The sequence below is a fragment of the Macaca nemestrina genome, chromosome 15, assembly GCF_043159975.1.
Source record: "Macaca nemestrina isolate mMacNem1 chromosome 15, mMacNem.hap1, whole genome shotgun sequence".
Classification (NCBI taxonomy): Eukaryota; Metazoa; Chordata; class Mammalia; order Primates; family Cercopithecidae; genus Macaca; species Macaca nemestrina.
The window spans coordinates 35,303,507-35,323,068 of record NC_092139.1 but is presented as its reverse complement, the minus strand read 5'-3'; the positions used below and the strand labels follow the sequence as shown (position 1 = coordinate 35,323,068).

General features: G+C 42.8%; 1 protein-coding gene and 1 long non-coding RNA gene across 3 annotated transcripts in view; one reads left to right on the top strand and one right to left on the bottom strand.

The window, feature by feature from the left end:
* Positions 1–3,944: 3,944 nt before the first annotated feature.
* LOC105481637 (uncharacterized) lies at positions 3,945–8,059 on the bottom strand. 2 transcript variants are annotated; one of them, XR_987056.2, is made up of 3 exons: positions 7,996–8,059; positions 5,314–5,457; positions 3,945–4,341 (listed from the first exon to the last, which is right to left on the bottom strand). It is a non-coding gene; the product is annotated as an uncharacterized lncRNA (long non-coding RNA). The 2 variants fall into 2 exon arrangements; XR_011613470.1 differs by lacking the exon at positions 7,996–8,059 and adding an exon at positions 5,804–6,138.
* The window catches only part of LOC105481636 (signal-regulatory protein gamma), a 27,339-nt gene continuing 13,958 nt past the window's right edge, over positions 6,182–19,562 (top strand). Inside the window, exons 1-2 of the mRNA XM_011741369.2 lie at positions 6,182–6,327; positions 14,982–15,338. Coding sequence (XP_011739671.1) covers positions 6,255–6,327; positions 14,982–15,338 — 430 coding nt within the window. The 5' untranslated portion in view covers positions 6,182–6,254. The remainder of the gene's footprint in view (positions 6,328–14,981; positions 15,339–19,562) is intronic.

Below are 19,562 nucleotides of genomic sequence, written 5' to 3'. Positions count from 1 at the left end.
TCTCTTTCCTCTTTGTTTAAGCATCCAAGATAGTTTGAATATTTGTTTCCTCTAAATCCCATGTTGAAATTTGATCCCCTATGTTAGAGGTAGGGCCTGATGGGAGGTGTTTGGGCCATGGGGGCAGATACATCATGAATGATTTGGTGCTGTCTGCAGTAATAATTGAGTTCTTGCTCGATTAGTATTCACAAGATTTGATTGTTACAAAGAGCCTAGCACCTCCCTCTTCTCTCTCTCTCTTCCTTCCTCTCTCACCATGTGATGCCAGTTCCTCTTTGTCTCCCACCATGAGTAGAAGCAGTCCAAGGGCCTCATCAAAAGCAGATGCTGACACCATGCTCTTGTACAGTCTGCAGAACCACAAGCCAAATATATCTTTTCTTTGTAAATCACCCAGCCTCAGGTATTTCTTTACAGCAACACACATGGACTAAGACAGTGTCCTACTCCTCCCACCTACAAAGAAAGCAGTTCTCCCTCCTCTCTCTGGGATGGAAACACTAGTTGTTTCTGACAATCTGCAACTTTCCTAACCCTGTTGCTTATGGCACGAATGCTGTGACAGTCCAAAAGCTTTGGAGTCCTCCTCGATTTCATTTTCATTTACATGCAATATTCAATTCTGCTTCAAAATGCTTATGTCCACTGGTGAGATGACAAATGTATAACAGTTGACTCTTCGAAAGGATAAAGAAGGCTGATTTATAGCACTTGCCAATTTTGGTAGTGTAAAGACTCCCAATATGGCCAATTCAAGCTTCCAACAGTTTAGCAACCGGATTGCAAAATTCCTGAAAGTTTGACAATTGGCTCTCTTGAACCAGCCCAAGCCTGAGTTGTGTTTATAACCTGTGTGCTTCTCCCCTCCATCACTCCTTCCTGGTCCCAATCAGTATCATCTCTTCCAAGCTGTTGCTATCGTCTCTACTGGATTGCAATTTTCAGTCACAATGATTTTTTTGGAAAAGTCAAATCGTATCATTCCTCTGCTTCTTCCCCAAAACAGCTGCATGGCTCACTCTCTTCTTTCCTTCAAGTAAGTTTCTGTTCAAATTTCACTTTATTAAAGACACATTTTGTAAACCACGGTTAGGAAAAATAGTCATTTTCCTCTCTTATCCTAGAATTTCAGTTCCTCTTATCCTGATCAGTTTTTCTACTTAGCACTGTATTATATTACCACGTGTGCTTATTTTGCATGTTCTTACTTTGCATGGCAGTGCAGGATTGTAAAGATAACTGGAAACCATGAAGTCCTGGAAAACAACTCTGCATTCAATGGGAAAAATAATGGTTGTTCTGTGATCCTCATAATTTTTGTCAAAATGTTAGAAACTGTCATATTGTCAGTTAGAAATGTAGCAGGAAGTTCAAACAAATATTTAGTACACTGTAATTCAAAGCATTAGAAACATTGAGTGTCAAATTGTTTTATTTCTTTGTAAAAATGTATCAACAGTAATTGGAACAGTGTTGCCTTTGTCTTGTATATTTACTATACGGAACAAGCGAAAGAACAACAGGACACTCTGGTATATTTTTAAATGATTACTTTTCCTCTCTGTGTCCTGGAAGCACAAGTGAGTATTTCTCCCATATTCACTCTGAGGAGCTAATCAAGTTCCCAGAGGTAAAACTCACAAAAGTGTGGGAGACCTCCGTTATTGGGTCCTCCTGGAGCCTGTTTCTAACACTGGCCCACACTGAGCCTCAAGAAATTCTTCAATTACAGTGCAGCTTTTCCTCCCCGGTACTGGTTCCCACAGAGGTTTTGGCTTTAGGAAGTTGTGATTCTCTATATCACCCTGCCCAGCTCCCCAGTTCTGGGGACAGTGGTTTGCCCTGTGACCTCATTTTTTCTGACAGATCTAAGAAGAATTGTCGTTTTTTATTTACTCAGCTTGTTCCTTGGTGTTGTCTTAAGTTACTTTTGCAGGGGTTGTCCAGGGGATTTGGTTTCATCCCAGAAGTTTGCTACAACCACAAGCCCTCAAATGTGCCACACCTGGAATTATGGTCTCTGAAGCTGCAAGCTCAGTCCTTAGCTGCAGAGCCCTCTCAGTCTGGGCTGTCAATGAGGAAGGGTCATGGGACCCCTGGCATGAGATGAGTGCCTCTGAAACAGCAGGTTCTGGAGCAGTTGACCTCTCTCCAGTACTAGCTAATGCTCCCCAGGCCTGGGAACCCCAAGCACAGACACTGACAACTTCCCAGAGGTGGCAACTGTGTCCGCTTCCTCTTTCACAATGGAGGATGGTCCCAGTCTCATGGTCCTTTCTCCCTACAGCTACCTCACTCCTCAGACAACATAGCAGGTGAGCAGATGCCCTCCTTTCCTGCAGAGCAGAGTCTGGGTTCTCTCCATGAGACACAGTCTGACAGGGCAGGCCATGCCCATCCCTGTCTCCCAGCCCATCTGGACAACCCCTGCCACTTCCTCTGCTGCCAGGACTCACAGGTGAGTGCAGCCTGCTCTACACGGGTGTATTTCTACATGATGCCTCCTCACCCTCTCAGCCCATCTCACCTGCTCCTGTTGATTTCCATTTGGGAGTCTTCTCTCCCATCCCAGCAAGAGACAAGATTTGGAACAGCTTTTCCATGAGCATTTGCGTAAACCCTTATTGGGGTCATATTGATTCCCCCAGACATCATGCCTGTACCATGCCCCTGGTGCTAGTAATGACTCCATGATTCTAGGGCTGGGCACATGACCTCAGATCGTTGTCGTGGTACTCCACCTCCGCCAGCCACTGGCCAAGGTTGTCACACTGCATCATAAGTGCTTGAGGGCAGAGGATCTGTTTTTTAAAATTGTTGCTATAACCAAAACACTACCTAATAACAATAATATCTAACCACTATCTATAATGATAAAGGTAATACTGAATATATAACTTTTAGGGGACACGGTCAGATAGTATTAAGTAATTTGCATATATTGGTTCATTTAATTCCCATCACAAACTTATGAAGATGGTATGATTATTCTCTCCATTGTACACTTGGGGAAACTCAGGAAACAGGGAGGTTAATAGTGACCCCAAGATCACACAGCTGGGACCTGTTAGAGCTGGATTTCAGACTAGGAAGTTTTGATTCCTAAGCCCACAGTCTTCCATCTTTAGTCTTCTGGAGCATCCAGCTCCCAGTTTCTCATGTGTCCCAAAGTCGTCCCTGGTTATCTGCACCTGCTGTGACGAGTCGGGGTGAAACATGGCAGACAAAGAAGAATTTTAGCTCATGGACTCCCAGGCTCCTGGTCCTCTCAAACATTCAGATTTTATCCATGCTTCCCCAAGTCAACCTAAATTGAAAACTCAATTCTCCACATGATTTCCACAAAAATTGTAAGCATCTATTTACTTAGTTGATCTTTACTGAAGGATTGAAGTTCACAAGAAGGCATTTGCTGCTCTAAGCATAGATTCTGCCATCTTCCTGACACTATTCTATGTATTTTTGAGTCATATATTCCCAATTCTTATTTTTGGAGGCATAATACTTTATGACTCACACCTCTGAAGGTAATGTAGTAATGTGGCTAGGTAAAAATAGAGCAATAGGAAAAGATATACCACAGTATTGTGGTATATTTTTACCTATCCACGTTACTTTGTTTGGTTGTCTCTGTGCTGTATCACAGGAGATTTCCCCTACATAATCACCCAGTTTACTAACTTACTATTACACTTATTTATGTATAGTCAGCTAGTCAACCTATTAAGTTTTTTTAAAAAATGTCAGCACTGATTATGTTTTCATTTCCGAAGTCTGTGTTTTGGTATTTTTTCAAGAGGATTGTTGTTACTTCATGCCCGCCTATTTCTGTTTCATATTAACACATGCCTGATGTTGGTTTATGAATTTACTTCCCTCTTCTTTTCCTTGTAAGATCATTAAGTATACTAATTTTAAAGAACTTTACACATTTTATTTTTTCATATTTGCTCAGGTGTGAAGTTCTTTTGATTGCTGTTTGTTTTTGAGTTATTGTTTTTCTTGAATTTGTTAGCTGCAGTGCTGTTCCTCAAATCTTTGGGGATTCTTGCTTGCACTGCCATCTTCCCAGGAATAATTTCTCACGTGATCATGGATTGTCAGGGCCTCGTGGAGCATTGCACCTGCCCCAGCCTCACTGCAAGGGCTGCTCCTAATTGAGACTATGGCTTCTTCTCTGCTTTCTTCCTGAGGGATGCCTCTCCCTTCCTATGAGAGGTATCATAGTACAACCATTAGAAGTGAAGGCTGTGGAGTGTGGCAGCCTACGTTCCAGTTCTAAAAGCTGGGTGATCTTGAGCAAATTCATTACTCTCCATGTGCCTCGGGTTTTCTCACCTGTGAAAGGAGGTTAATGGTTGAGCTTACTTCATGGGGTCAGAGCAATGATTTAATGACATTACCAATGGAAAAATGCTTGGCACCATATCTGGAGCACAGGACACTCTCAATAAATGATAGCTGTTGTAATTCCTTCATGTCACATAGAGGCCAATTGCTTGTATTCAAGTGTAATTAGACATTGATTCATATATTCTTTTCATTTTGTGTTTTCATTACTGCGGATGTGGAGAAAGAGGGGAAGATTTCACCCTGTATACATCTGCCACATTAAAACAGAACTTTCAATTAAAACATGATAACATTTACAATTTGATTTGACAATTATTCATGACAGATTAAGGACCTAAAACCCACATGTGAAATAAGGATTCTGGACAGGTCTTTCTTAGTCATAGATGCTGGAAGAGAAATCATTTATTTTAACAAGGTGGCTTTTCTAAAGCACAACCGTGGCAGAGAACCAGTGGACTCTTACTGTACACAGAAAATAATTATAGCCACTTTTTTTGCTTATAATTAATTATAATTCAAGCATTCAGTATGGCTTGTATTATTCCTACCATAGCTCTACAAGGTGCATATTATAACCTTTATTTACGTATAATCAAACTAAGGCTCAGAGAAGTAGTGTCTTTTTGAAAATCATACAGCTGGAAATTGTAAGAGGAGCAATTAATCTATGGATGAACAAGGAGCAGGATTTAGAGAATCCAGAGGGAGAAACTGATTTCAAGGTGGCAGGGGTAGTCCAAATATACCATATAAGCTGGGTCTCAGGAGGCCTGAGTTGCTGGGAGAAGGCCACTGGTGGGCACTCAGCATGCAGTAGGGATCCATTCAAAAACAACATTTGAGTGCCTGCTCTTCACCTGGCACCGTGAGTATCAATAATGACCTACTGGGTTTCAGGCATGATATAGTCATTATCTCTTTAATCGTCACTAAAACACTGCAAAAAAGACTAACTATTCCCAGTTTAGGAGATTGAAACTGAGCGTAGAAGGGCCCAGCGACTTCCCCAATTCCTTGGCACACACTCTTGGTGGGAGCATGGATTTTTCCTCTTTCCTCATTTCCTATCTGAACTCAGTGGCAAATGAAATAGGTGCTCTGTAAGTAGAAGAAAGGGTATTGAAATTGATGTGACAGCCCCAGGAACCTGCCCACCATAATCTTCCCTCATCATAACCCTATCCCCTTTCCAGAACCCACAATCCCCACCTCCCTCCACAAATCAGTTGATTATTACTCCAAACCCAGTTTCTCTCCTGGAAGGAGTCAAGAAATAATTCCTTCTGCTGGGTGCAGGCAAATGAAAGTGCTAAGGTCCTCAAGAGACTGAATTTGGGCTAAGTTTTGCCAATTATAGGAATAAAAGGTTGGAATAGAAAATCATTGCAGGAGAAGATCTGGTTCCTCTCCAGTGTTGAGCAGGTCCTGTGAACCCTTCTCCTACCTCCAGCTGAGTGGCATTTGGTTGAGGCTGGTGCAGAACGAGACCACAAGCCAACCACATCCTAGGGTCTTGAAATAAAGACTTTAGAAAACAGTTCCTAACAACAGGTCTTTCTTGGCTTAAAAGCCCCAAATGGCAAATCACCAAGAAGACCTGAAACTGGGGTTGGGGTCATGAGGAGGGAGCACAGGCCCCAGGCAGGCAGGAAGCATTCTTTCTGCTAACCCTGTCTGATTCTCCTGAAAATGGAGCACAAGTAACTCCTTGCTTTGTAGCTGCCTGCTGTGCCTGATTTGTATGTCACAATCTAGAAGCAGGTTACTGTTGCACTCCATCACAGCCACTTCCTCTTGAATTGAGGGAGGCGGGGCTTGTCTTCTCTCTTCAGAGCAGGGCCTGAGATCTCCCCAGAACAGGAGTTTGAACAGAGCAGGCTTCTGAGGTCTCCAGAATGCCTGTCCCAGCCTCCTGGTCCCATCCTCCTGGTCCTTTCCTGCTTCTGACTCTACTGCTGGGATTTACAGGTAAGCATTGCATTGGGCTAGAACCCTTTCTCCCTGCCTCCTGGACCTAGCCTTGCCCCTGGACTTGCAGCGATTTCAGATCAGCACAAGCACTGCCAAGGAAAGTCAAGGACTGGACATTGTCCAAAAGCAGAAGATCAGGGAGCTGAGCACTTTCTCTGTGGATCTGCAGTTGGCTACCAGAGGCATCAAACCTTGTGATGCTTCTGCCACCATCACAATTACTTACATTTTTATAATATTTTATTTGATGAACACAGAAGAATCATTATTAAATCCTTACCTGTCTTGAGTCCTCCCACCCATTTTCCTGTGTCCTCCTCCTCTTTAAGAAGTTCCACATTTCATGCTTACAGCGCCCTATATTCCTTTCCTAGGGCTTCCATAACGAAGCACCACAGACTCAGTGACTAAAACAATAGACATTTGCTTTCTTTCTTTCAGTTCTGGAGGCTGAATTGCAAAATCAAGGTGCCAGCAGGGTTAGTTTCTACTGAGGTCTTTCTCCTTGGCTTGTAGAAAGCTATCTCCTCCATGTGTCTTAACACATGGGCTTCCTCTGTGTGTGTCTGTGTTCTCATTTTCTCTTATGAGAACGTCAGCCATATTGGATTAAGGCTCCCCACCAATGACCTCGTTTAACTAAATTGCTTCACCCATTTATGCCTAGTGCTTCATTATTGGATCACTAAGCTTGCAGGAGTTATTTATATCCTACTGCTCAAGGGCATCACTAAGTTCTGATTTTTCTTTTCCTTTTTTTTTTTTTTTGAGACGGAGTCTCGCTCTGTCGCCCAGGCTTGAGTGCAGTGGCCAGATCTCAGCTCACTGCAAGCTCCGCCTCCCGGGTTCACGCCATTCTCCTGCCTCAGCCTCCCGAGTAGCTGGGACCACAGGCGCCGCCACCTCGCCCGGCTAATTTTTTGTGTTTTTAGTAGAGACGGGGTTTCGCTGTGTTAGCCAGGATGGTCTCGATCTCCTGACCTTGTGATCTGCCCGTCTCGGCCTCCCAAAGTGCTGGGATTACAGACTTGAGCCACCGCGCCCGGCCCTGATTTTTCAAATTTAAAAAATTGCAACCTCAGGCATAAATGGGTTAAAGACCTTATCTCCAAATATGGTCACATTCTAAGGCGCTGGGGACTGGGGCTTCAACCCATTTGCTTTGGGGGCACATTCAGCCCATAACAGGCACCACAAACTCCCTTAGTCATCTTGATTTTCCTCTGGAGAATTTATTTTCCCTTCCCCCAGGCATACAGGATTGGGAGGTCTTTCCTGGTGCCACTTGGGAGAGCCCTGTTCACTGCTCCCAGACAGGCTGCCTGTCCTCATCCCTTTTCAGACCATGCAGCTGACCGCTGGTCACAGGGCTGGGCACAATAGCCTCTCAGTTGCCCACTGGGCCTTCCTGTGATGTCACCTCACAGGTCTTAGAGGGCAAGGGTCTCACTGTTCAAATTATTTTTCTTACACATACACTGTACCCAAATGACAGCAGTAATAGTTCAGCAATTGCTCTCTTCCTGTAAGGTAGACACACTTATCATTTTGCTTGTATGAAGTCAACTAATCCTCACAACATCCCTGTGTGAAAGCTACAACTCTTGTGCCCTATTTGCAAATGGGGAGTGAGGCAGAGGGAGAAACTTGTTCATTGTCCCCTACCTCAGTCCATGGAGCAGTTGGGATCAAGTCCAGGTTGACCAGCTCCAGAGTTGATCACCCTTTTAGCCATGTTATGCTATATGCAGAAATACTAGAAAATGCAGGGAAGCAAACGTTAGATTAATAGTCACCCATCACGCCAGTCAGAAACAACCAGAGGTAAAACGCTAGCATATGTATGTATTTCCAAAATGTTGTTAAAAATATGTTGGATGATTTCTATGTGCCAAATATTTTACTGAGATTTTAAAATTTGTAATAATTGTAATTAATGCACAAAACAACCTTACGTACTAACATGATAGGCCAAACTTTTATATATATTTGTGTACACATTACATATACACATATATATATGCACATGTGCATATGCATGTACATGTACATGCACATATGAGATTTCATTTTTAATCATTGTTTCTCCAACTTTTTATTTATTTTCTATTTTCAGTGAAATTTTTAACAAAATAAATATTTTATTTTATTTTTATTTGACAAAAGTATATATACTTACGTACAACATATTATGAAATATGCATTCATTGTGGAATGACTAATTTGAACTAATAAACATAGGCATTACCTTATACATTTATCATTTTTTATTGTGAGAACTCGTAAACTCTGCTATCGCAGCAGTTTTCAAGAATACAACTCATATTATTAGGTATAAACACCACATTGTACAATAGATATCTTGAACTTATTTCTCTTATCTAAATTGAAATTTTGTATCCTTTGACTAATATCTCCCCAACTGCACCCCCTCTCTAACCCTGGATAAATACCATTCTACTTTCTACTTCTATGAGTTCAACTTTTTAGATTCTACATATAAGTGAAATCATACAGTGTTTGTCTTTCTGTGCCTGGCTTATTTCACTTAGCAGAATGTCCTCCAGGCTCATCCCCATTGTTGCAAATGACAGGATTTCCCTTTTTGTAAGGCTGATTAGAATTTCATTGTGCATATATACTACATTTTCTTTCTCCATTTACCTGCTGATAGACACCTAGGTTGATTCCATATCTTGGCTATTGTAAATAATGCGGCAATGGACATGGAAGTGCAGATATCTCTGTGACATGCTGATGTCATTTCCTTTGGATATACGCCAGTAGTGAGATTGCCAGATCAGATAAGAGTTACATTTTTAATTTCTTGAGGAACCTGCATACTGTTTTCACTAATGGCTCTACTAATTTACATTCCCACCAACTGTCTGCAAGCGTTCCCTTTTCTCCACATCTTCTCCAAAACTAGTTAAATTTCCTCTTTTTGATAATAGCCATTCTTACACGTGTGAGATGATAGCTCACTGCGGTTTTAATTTGCATTTATCTCATGAATAGTAAGACTGGATATTTTTAATATGCTGACTTGCCATCTTAATATCTTCTTTTGAGAAATGTCTATTTGGATCTTTGGCCCATATTTTAATAGGGTTGTTTTCTTATGGTTGAGTCGTTTGACTTCCTTATATATTTTGTATACGGACTCCTTATTAGATGTACGCTTTGCAAATGTCTTCTTCCATTCTGTAGGTTGTCTCTTCACTCTGTTGATTGTTTCCTTGGCTGTGTAGAAGCTTTTTTAGTTTGTTATTAATGCCATTTTTTTGTTGTTGTTGTTGCTTTTGTTGCCTGTGCTTTGGGGCTCAAATCCAAAAATGTATTGCCAAGACCAATGTCATGAAACTTTTCTTGTAGTTCTTATACAGTTTCAGATCTTACATTTAAGTCTTTAATCCATTTTGAGTTGTTTTTGTATGCAGCATGAGAAGAGGGTCTAATTTCATTCCCCTACACATGGATATCCAGTTTTCCCAACACCACTTTTTGAAGAGACAGATCTTTCACCATTGTGTTTTCTTCACACTTTTGTCAATAGTCAATTGAGTGTGAATGTGTGAGTTTATTGCTGGGTTCTCTGTTCTGATCTATTGGTCTAAATGTCTCTTTTTATGCCAGTGCCATGCCTTTTTGATTACTTTGAAACTGTAGTCAATGTTGAAATTAGGCAGTGTGGTGCCTCCATCTTTGTTCTTTTTTTTTTTTTTTTTTTTTTTTTTTGAGACGGAGTCTCGCTCTGTCACCAGGCTGGAGTATGGTGGTGCAATCTGGGCTCACTGCAATCTCCACCTCCCAGGTTCAAGCGATTCCCCTGCCTCAGCCACCTAAGTAGCTGGGACTACAGGTGTGCACCACCACGTCTGGCTAATTTTTTGTGTTTTTAGTAGAGACAGGGTTTCACCATGTTGGCCAAGACAGTCTTGATCGCCTAACCTTGTGATCTGCTCGCCTCAGCCTCCCAAAGTGCTGGGATTACAGGCATAAGCCACCATGCCTGGCCCCATCTTTGTTCTTTTTGCTCAAGATTGCCTTGACGTAGCATATCACATTTGGAGATTTATGAATGTTGTACCATCCTTGCATTCCTGAGATAAATCTCATGTGACCATGCTGAAACACACACAGGATTTTAAAAATACTTTCTTTACTATAACCTTCAACTCATTTTTTCAGTCTACATGAAATGCACATTAAAGAGATGTATGGTTTTCTCTATTGCCCAGCCATTCTGCCTTCTTCCTAATTCTCTAATCTTACCACTCAAAGTCCCCCAATCTGTTAATATAAGCAACAGGTAAGCAAACTTCTCCCTTGGTAAAATGCATTTTCCCTCAAAACTGAATTTCTGTGCATTTCTATTCTGAAATTTCCTCTTCCATGAATGGTAGAGATGAGGAAAAAAATGTGAGGACACAAATGACACAGATCTGCCTATATTACCTATAACTATAGTTATATTTATATCCGTATCCATATCCTTATCCTTATCCTTGTCATCTAATGTCCACTGAAGCCTCCACGCCTTAGGAAATCTACCAGGCAATAACTTTACAATTTTTGAACATTCACCATATGACAGACACTGTTGGAAATGCTTTACATCTTTTACTTCATATGATCATTATATACAAAGTAGATATTCTTGTCACATTCCCTCACATAAGAAAACAGAAGCACAAAGTGCTCCAAGCTCACTCATTGGTAACTGGTAGAGTTATGATTTGAACTCAGGCACTCTGACTCTAGAGGTCACAGGTTTCACCATTACTCAAACACTTCTGGCCCTGATTCTATTCCGTGCGATTTCTGCAGCTGCTGCTCTTGGGAGTGGAGTGGGCGATGTGGTGTGAAGGAGGATTGTGGTTTTCTTCTCTAGGCTCTTCTACTTTCTATATGTTTGCAAATTGATTTTTTTTTTGTTTGTTTTGTTTTGTTTTCACTAAGTCCTCTACATGAGAAACTCATTTTCTGTCAAATTCCACAGAAGCAAACCACCTAAAATAGAAGATTTCAGTCTTCTAGGGAAATGTCCCACTGAGCAATTCAAACATTATACACATACCTATTGGATACCTACTGTGTGCCAGGATCTGATATAGAAACATGGGGTACTTTGGTAGAATAAAAAAGAAAAAGTAATTGCCCTTTTGCTGCTTGCATCCACTGGGGAGAAAGACAGTAATCAACACACATAGTAAATAGGTGAATGAAAAAATTAATTTTTGGCAATGATCAGTACAATAAAAATAAAGTATGAGTATGTGAATGTTAATCATTTTGTGAAAGTATTCATATATCCCTTTTATTGATTGTTTTCATCATAAATAGATGTACAAATTTATCAGATGCTTTTCTGCTTCAAAATAGATGATCATGTTTTTATCATGATCAAAATAGATGTTTTTTCTATTTGTTCTATAAATATGGCATACCATACTGTTTGTTTGTCACTCGTATATTGAAACATACTTGTATTTCAGGAATAAATACCACTTGCTCATGGTTTATTATCTTTCTAACATGCTGTTCAATTCAGTTAGCCAGTATTTGGTTGAGGATTGTTACATCAACAAATCCAGTAGTAATAAGGCCACTGTCAACAGAAAGGTGTGCAGCTGTACCTGACAGAAATTTAAATTTTGTGTTTCAGTAGAAGTTTAAGTTCCAATGAGACCCATTTCAGATGAGCAGGGACTGGCCTGTGGGACAACCAGTGGTTAATGCTTGCAACAGAAAGTATTCCCCCTAGATCTGGAACACAAGCCAGTAGATTCTAGTCATTTTTTGTTAGAATGAAGTAAAGAACAAGGCAGAGAGGGGCTTTTTTTGTTTTGTTTTATTTTTCATTTTGCGTTAGAAGCCCTGGGGAAGTTTATGACCATGAGGAGTGGTCTAGAGATTCCAAGAGGAATGAAAATCATTGCCGAAGTCTCTAGAGAGAAGAGGTATTTTTGTTTGTTTGAAAGCACTAAAAGGAGTGCCTGTGATTTTAATTTGTAAGTAAAATTTGTAAATGAAGAATACATTGCCACTGGTACCTCAGAACAACTTAGAGATTCTGGATTATGTGACATTATTGTAAGTATCATACGAGTCTTCTTTGAAGAAGTTGCTATATCATCCTGTGCTCTGAAGAAATGCGCTGTCATTATTCATATTGGAATAGGATACACACTTTAGGATAGAGAGCTTTGGCAGCACTCCAGAAGGCAACACATAACTGTGCATAGCACAGCACAGGAAAGCCATCAGGGTAAAAAGCCTTCTCAAATTCGTGGAGCCAATAAGTAGCAAATCAGTAAGCCATGAACAGTCAAAGTGCATCTCCTAGGAACTTTCTACCCTGGTTTAGAATAATCCCCTCTTCATTGCCACTACTGATGAAAATGGTAGAGTAAGTCCTGCAGGTTATGTCTTAAAGGATCACTCTAACATGGTTATGAAAATTTCATCTGGAGAGGCATAGCGGGGTAGGGCATGCCACACAGGAAGCCATATGGGAGGAGCCCCCAGGGAGAAGGCTCAACCAAGCAGAAGGGGAAGCAAGAGAGACAAGAGATGGGAAGCCATTGCCTTTACCGGGAGTCAGGATGGAGGACACAAAGAAAAAGCATGATGGGTTTTACTAGAATGTTTCAGTGTCACTAGGTCACAGTAGAGGAGGACAAGAAGAGGAATTGTGGCTGGGACTAGCTTTATCACAGTGTTGTACCTGGTTTGGCAGGGTGCTCACAACTTGTTTGTGGGATGTTGAGGTATCAGGTAAATACGATTTAAAAAAAAAATTACATATAACTGGACATCTTTATTTCTTCATATAACTTTGATTTGCCACATGGCATCCTTTCATTTCCACCTGAAGCACTCCCTTTAACATTTCTTGTTAGCAAAGTTTTGTGGTCATGAACTATCTTAGCTTTTGTTTATCTGAGAATGTCTTAATTTCTCCCTTGTGTTTGAAGGACACTTTCGCCAGGTATAGAATTCATGGTTGACAGGTTTTTCCTCTTACAGCATTTTGAACACATCATCCCTCGGTCTTCTGGCCTCCAATGCTTTATATAAGAGCTCAGCTGATAATCTACTGAGGGTCTCTTGAATGCGAAGAATCGTTTCTCTCCCACTGCTTTCAGGATTCTTTGAATTTAGTTTTTGACGGTTGAATTATAATGTACTTTAGTGTGGGTCTCAGATTCTATCCTTGAGTTAAACTTGCATTTCTTCAGTGTCTTTAAATTTGTACATTCATGTATTTTATTAAGTTTGTGAAGGTTTTGGCTGTGATTTCTTCAAATAATCATCTGCTCCTTTTTCTCTTCCTCTTCTTTTTCCCCCTGGGACTCTAATAATGTATATTTCAATCCATTTGATAGTGTCCCAGAATTCCTTTAGATTCTGTTCTCTATACTTTATTCCATTTTCCATCCATACCTCAGTCTTAGTAAGTTTAATTATTCCATCTTGCAGCTTTATGACTTTTCTTCCACCTGCTCACACCTGTTAGGGAACCCCTCTACTGAACTTTCAATTGTTGTATTTTCAACTTCAATGTTTCTATTGGATTTCTCTTCATAATTTCTCATTCTGGCTGTTCTTATTTTGTTAATGTGTTTATATTCCTGCTGTTTTAGTTATTTGTCCATTGTTTCCTTTACTTTCTTCAGCATTTTTAAGACAGTGGTTTTAATACTGGATCTAGTGTCAGAGTGAACCCAATGTATCAGAAGAGTCCTTATAAGAAGGAGGAAGGAGATTAATTATTTGAGAAGGACATGTGAGGATGCAAGCAAGATGTTAGAGTGATGGGAAGATGTGACAGTGAGAAAGGAATGTGGGCAGCCTCTAGAATTTGGAAAGGCAAAAAACAGCCTGCAGAAGACACATAGCTTTACTGACAGCTTTTAAATACACACCTACACACATATATGTAATATATGTATGTGTATATATATATGTGTATATATAATATATTATATATATAATATACATATGTGTGTGTGTATATGTGTGTGTGTGTGTGTGTGTGTATATATATATAAAAACACTTCAAAGTAGAGTTCAGGAGTTCTACTCAGGTCCTCAACCCAAAGCTCTACCTTGAAATTGAATCCCTTGGCTGGGCTTGATGGCTCTCACCTGCCATCCCAGCACTATGGAAAGCCGAGGCAAGTGGATCACTTGCACTCAAGTAAGAGCAACCTGGGCAGAATGGTGTGACCTGTTTCTACAAAAATACAAAGATTAGCCTGGCATGATGGTGTACACATGTGGTCCTAGCTACTCTGGAGGCTGAGGTAGCAGGATCGCTTGAGCCTGAGAGGTTGAAGTTTCAGTGAGCCATGATTATGCCTTAGCACTCCAGCCTGGGCAACAGAACAGGACCCTCTCTCAAAAAAAAAAAAAAAAAAAATTGAAACTCTCTGTGCCTCAGGGCTCAGTGCCCTCAATTGTAATACAACCTCATGTTATAGGCTTGTTGTGAGGGTTAAATGAGATAATACACGCAGTGTGCTGAGATCAAGTCCTGCTCCTGATTCCTGATGTGCACCCAGTCACTGAATGTCTTTGATAAACACGAGGAAATACAGAATTATGTAAGGATGAAAAAATGATTGCTTTGTGCTCCTTTCCAGAAGTGGCAGGTGAAGAGGAGCTACAGATGATTCAGCCTGAGAAGCTCCTGTTGGTCGCAGTTGGAGAGTCGGCCACTCTGAACTGCACTGTGACCTCCCTGCTTCCCGTGGGACCTGTCCTGTGGTTCAGAGGAGTTGGACCAGGCCGAGAATTAATCTACAATCAAAAAGAAGGCCACTTCCCCCGGGTAACAACTGTTTCAGACCTCACAAAAAGAAACAACATGGACTTTTCCATCCGCATCAGTAGCATCACCCCAGCAGATGCCGGCACCTACTACTGTGTGAAGTTTCGAAAAGGGAGCCCTGAGAACGTGGAGTTTAAGTCTGGACCGGGCACTGAGATGGCTTTGCGTGGTGAGTACAGCATGGATCTCCCTCATCCCTTGATGTGTGACAATAACTCAATAATAGCACCTTCCATTCTTTGAGCAACAATCAGGTGTGGTGGTGGGTGCTCATTTTCATGACCTGATGTCACCCCCTTCTACAGATCAGGTGAGTTAAGGCCCAGGGACATCACGCTATTGCTCAAGGTTCCACGGCTGGTAAATGATGGGAAAGACTGCATCTCCAATCTGTCTGGCTCTACAGCTCTTGTCCTTCCCAATCTGGCCCAGCCCTCTAGTTCCATGAATGAGGAAACTGACAGATTGAGTGATTTGCCCGGGTACAGGGCCAGAGCTCACCTGCAGCCTCCAAAGGTGAGTCTCTTCCTTATGCAACAGGCACTCGCTGAGAATCCACTGTGTGCCAGACTCCACCCTGGATGTTGTGCAAAGAGCAGTGAATGAAACAGCCAATAGCTCTTCCTCCACCAAGCTTACATTCTCTTCCATTCTAATGAGGAGAAATCCATCCAGGGGATGGAGCGTGTAAATCGTGTTTTTCTTTATTTAATCTTCAGAAACATCACACAGGGAAGATTCCTGGGAGGCACAGATTCACTCTTCAGTCTGATGGCCTGGTGGGAGGAGATGCCAACAAGTTTGGTGTTTGCTGTGGGTCTATTTGAAGCCTTGTGTGATTTCAGGACTGAGTCACACAGTCACTGTGGCCTCTGAGCAGAGCTGGGTCATCTCAGAATATCCCTCACCTCAGGAAAGAGGTCATACATATGGCTGGCTCAGGGGTGCCCAATTTAAGGCAGCAATAAAACCTATTTGAGGTTTCCAGCCAGAGGCCCAGAATCCTCATCCCACCTCCTGAATCCTGACATTTCAACATGGGAAAGACCTTCACGCTTTCAGCCCAACTCCCCTTTACAGATGGGGGACTTAAGCCAAGAGATGACAGGGGCCTTGTCCACAGTCACAGGGCCAGTTATTGATGGAATCAAAGCTAGAGTCCAGGTCCGGATCGAGGCAGGCTCCTTCCTTCCCCAGCATTTGTTAAGACACTGTCTTCATAGAAGAACCTGGTGCATCACAGGTGCTAAATAAAAGCTCCTCAGACAGAACCATGGATCAGGGAGCCAGGATTTCTTTTTTCATCCATTTCCCAACGGTTCAGAATGCACCTCACATTCAGACACTAAAACCCACTGGTGGTTGGAAAACTTCCTCCAAACATAAGCCCTATCCTTCCATATTGAGATTCCACGTCAGGACATAGAACTGCTCCACTCTTTAACAGCTGCAGAATACTCCAATTTATGGAAATACCAAAATTTATTTCACAGCATCCTGTTGATGGATATGTAAGTTGTTCCCAAACTTGAGCTACTAACAATCCTGCAGTGGATGGCTTTGTACATGTATCACCCTAGTCAGGTGGGAGACACCCACTGGAAGTGACATTGCTAAGTTAGAGGGTGTGTGTGTTTTCATATATGAGAATATTGTCTAATTTCCCTCCTAGATGGTGTAGCAACAGGGCTTCCCACAACCCTTGAACATAGATGTGGAAGTGGCTTTATCCTGATTGTGCAGATAATATAGGCAAAGACACTGAAGTTTCCAGATGGTGCCTCCCCAGCCCAGGCAGTCACAGCCAATAGTGGCTCAGGTGTGACTCAGATCTGCTAATTCCTAATAGGGTGCTCACCCCTCTTTGCCATGCTCTTAGCCTAAATGATGCCCTGGATGACAAAGGAGGGAGGCAGGGAAGGGGGCCAGGGAGCTGCAGTTGTGCCAGAGTCTCCTTATAACCAGCGCTATGAGGGAGGAGCCATTTGTTGCCTCCTTTAAAGATGAGGACACTGAGGCTCAGAGAGGAGACCTGAGTGGTGAGCAGGTCAGGGAGCCAAGGTTTCCTCCCCACCAGCCTGACTCACGGCCCTTGTCTCTGCAGTACTCACTCAGCTCTGGTTTTTCAAGTGTGGAGAAGTGCTCCAACCTTCTCTTTCCAAACTCTGGCATTGTTCAGTTCTATAGCAAAAAGCATTAAGAACAAAACCGAGGCTGGGTGCAGTGGCTCACGCCTGTAATCCCAGCACTTCGGGAGGCCATGGCCGGTGGATCACCTGAGGTCAGGAGTTTGAGACCGCCTCACCAACATGGAGAAACCCCGTCTTTACTAAAAGTACAAAATTAGCCAGGCATGGTGGCACGTGCCTGTAATCCCAGCTACTGGGGAGGCTGAGGCAGGAGAATTGCTTGAACCTGGAAGGTGGAGGTTGCAGTGAGCCGAGATCGCAGCATTGCACTCCTGCCTGGGCAACAAGAGTGAAATTCTGTCAGTCAAACAAACAAACAAACAAACAAACAAGCAGACAAATAAAATGAAAAAAAAAAAAAAAAGCCCTGAAGGGGTAGGAGGGGCTGGCTTTACACTCTCATCAGAAAGGTCCTGCATGTGTCTCGTATATCAAGCTTGTCCCTAAAGGACAGGTCTCAGCACACATGAAGCATTTAGGACTCTACCCCCGTGTTACGCTGTTTCTTCTTCACTGAGCAGCATCTACAGAGCAGAGTCGGGCCTCCTGCAGCCCAGCAGAGCACGTGCCCACCCCTTGTTGGTGCTAAGGACCAAGGATGAGGAGATGACGTATTTCCTATGGGGTGCATCAGGCCCATATGAGCAAGTTTCCATGCTCCCCTCGGGCTGTCAGGAGCCCACAGTGTTTTATGGCTACAGGGTATCTGGGCCTGGACACCCAGGAGGGAGGCTTCTCACTAGAATTGCATGAAGTCAAGAACCTCGAAGGCAAAATTAAGAGTGCGGTCAGTGTTGGGGCTCAAGAATTCAGGGCACTTGCTCTGTTGATGGACAGGAGTGCTTGGTGGGACACAGGAGGTGCCCACTGGGACACATGGAGGACAAGGAGGCAGTGCCTTCATTTCTCTCAGCCTCAGTTTCCTCATCTGTAAAATGGTGATCATCACGACTCCTTTAGGAGAGGGGATAGGATTTGAGGTTCTCTCTGTAAATCACCTAGCACATTCTAAGCATCCCCAAATTGAGGTGCTATTTCAAGGTTGTGTAATCTTAGGCCAGGCTTGCATTCCCTTGAGTCCTTGGTTTCTCCATCTGTGTGATGCTGATAATCATGGCCCCCACTCTAGGTTCTGTGAGGATTGGAGAGGATGTGCACAGAGCCCCTAATGGTGGTAGTGTTCAGGTGATTACTGAACTTCCACAGAACAGTGGTTAGGACAACATGGGCAGGATCTCAACTGCCTGGACCACTTCCCGGCTCTGCCACTTTCTAGTTTTGTGACCTGGGACAAGGCAACCACCACCGTGGGCCTTGGTGTCCTCGCCTGTTGATGATAACACTGACATCACAGACTGGGGGCAGAGCTGAAGGAGTTAAATCATGTAACATGCTCAGAGCAGCACCTGGAGTGCAGTAAATGTTCCATATATGTGAACTGTGTGATGCTGAAGCCATGACACTTCAGATGGGTCAGTGCTCCTCCAGGCCTCAAGGATATATGGGGTTTGGGGTGGAGTCTGGTAGCTTTCAATCCTGGCCGCCCATTAGAATCACCTGGGAAATTTTGACAAAAATGTTTACAAACCTGGACTCAGGATCCACCCTAAAAATGCCAATTTAATTGGTCTGACATGGGCCTGGACATCTGAACTCTTCATGACTCCAGAAGATTCTCATACGCAGTCCCTTGGCAAAGGTCGTGCCCCCTGGGGTTGGGGCTTTGAGAACAGCTTTTCTGGGGGTGGGTGCTTCAGAAAAAAATGTGGTGGAAACATCTCAGGAGGCCTCAGTGCCCTGGCTAGGACCCCTCCCACAGTACAGGCCTCAGGACCCAAGATAGAGTTTGCGGATAAAGCCCTGCTCAGATCCAGCCTCAGTGCTAGAGGACTTTCCATTGTGGAAACATTTGTATCTAAAAAAGCACTGAAATCCCAGTACTCCTCAGCCCCAAAAGCCTCCCTGCCTCAAAACACCAAGATGTCACAGCAGGGCACGGCCAAGATGGCTGACTAGAAGCAGTAGTAATCCGAGGCTCCCGTGGAAAAGAACCATAAAAGTGAGCAAATCCCGCAACACTAACCAAAGTATCCAGGTTCTGACATTAGAATTGACTAGGCAGCTGGTGAGACCCACGGAGAGGAAGAGCAGTGTGGTGCAGTGGCCCACCTGAGAGCTGTGGGGCAGGGAAGCCCCCATCCCCC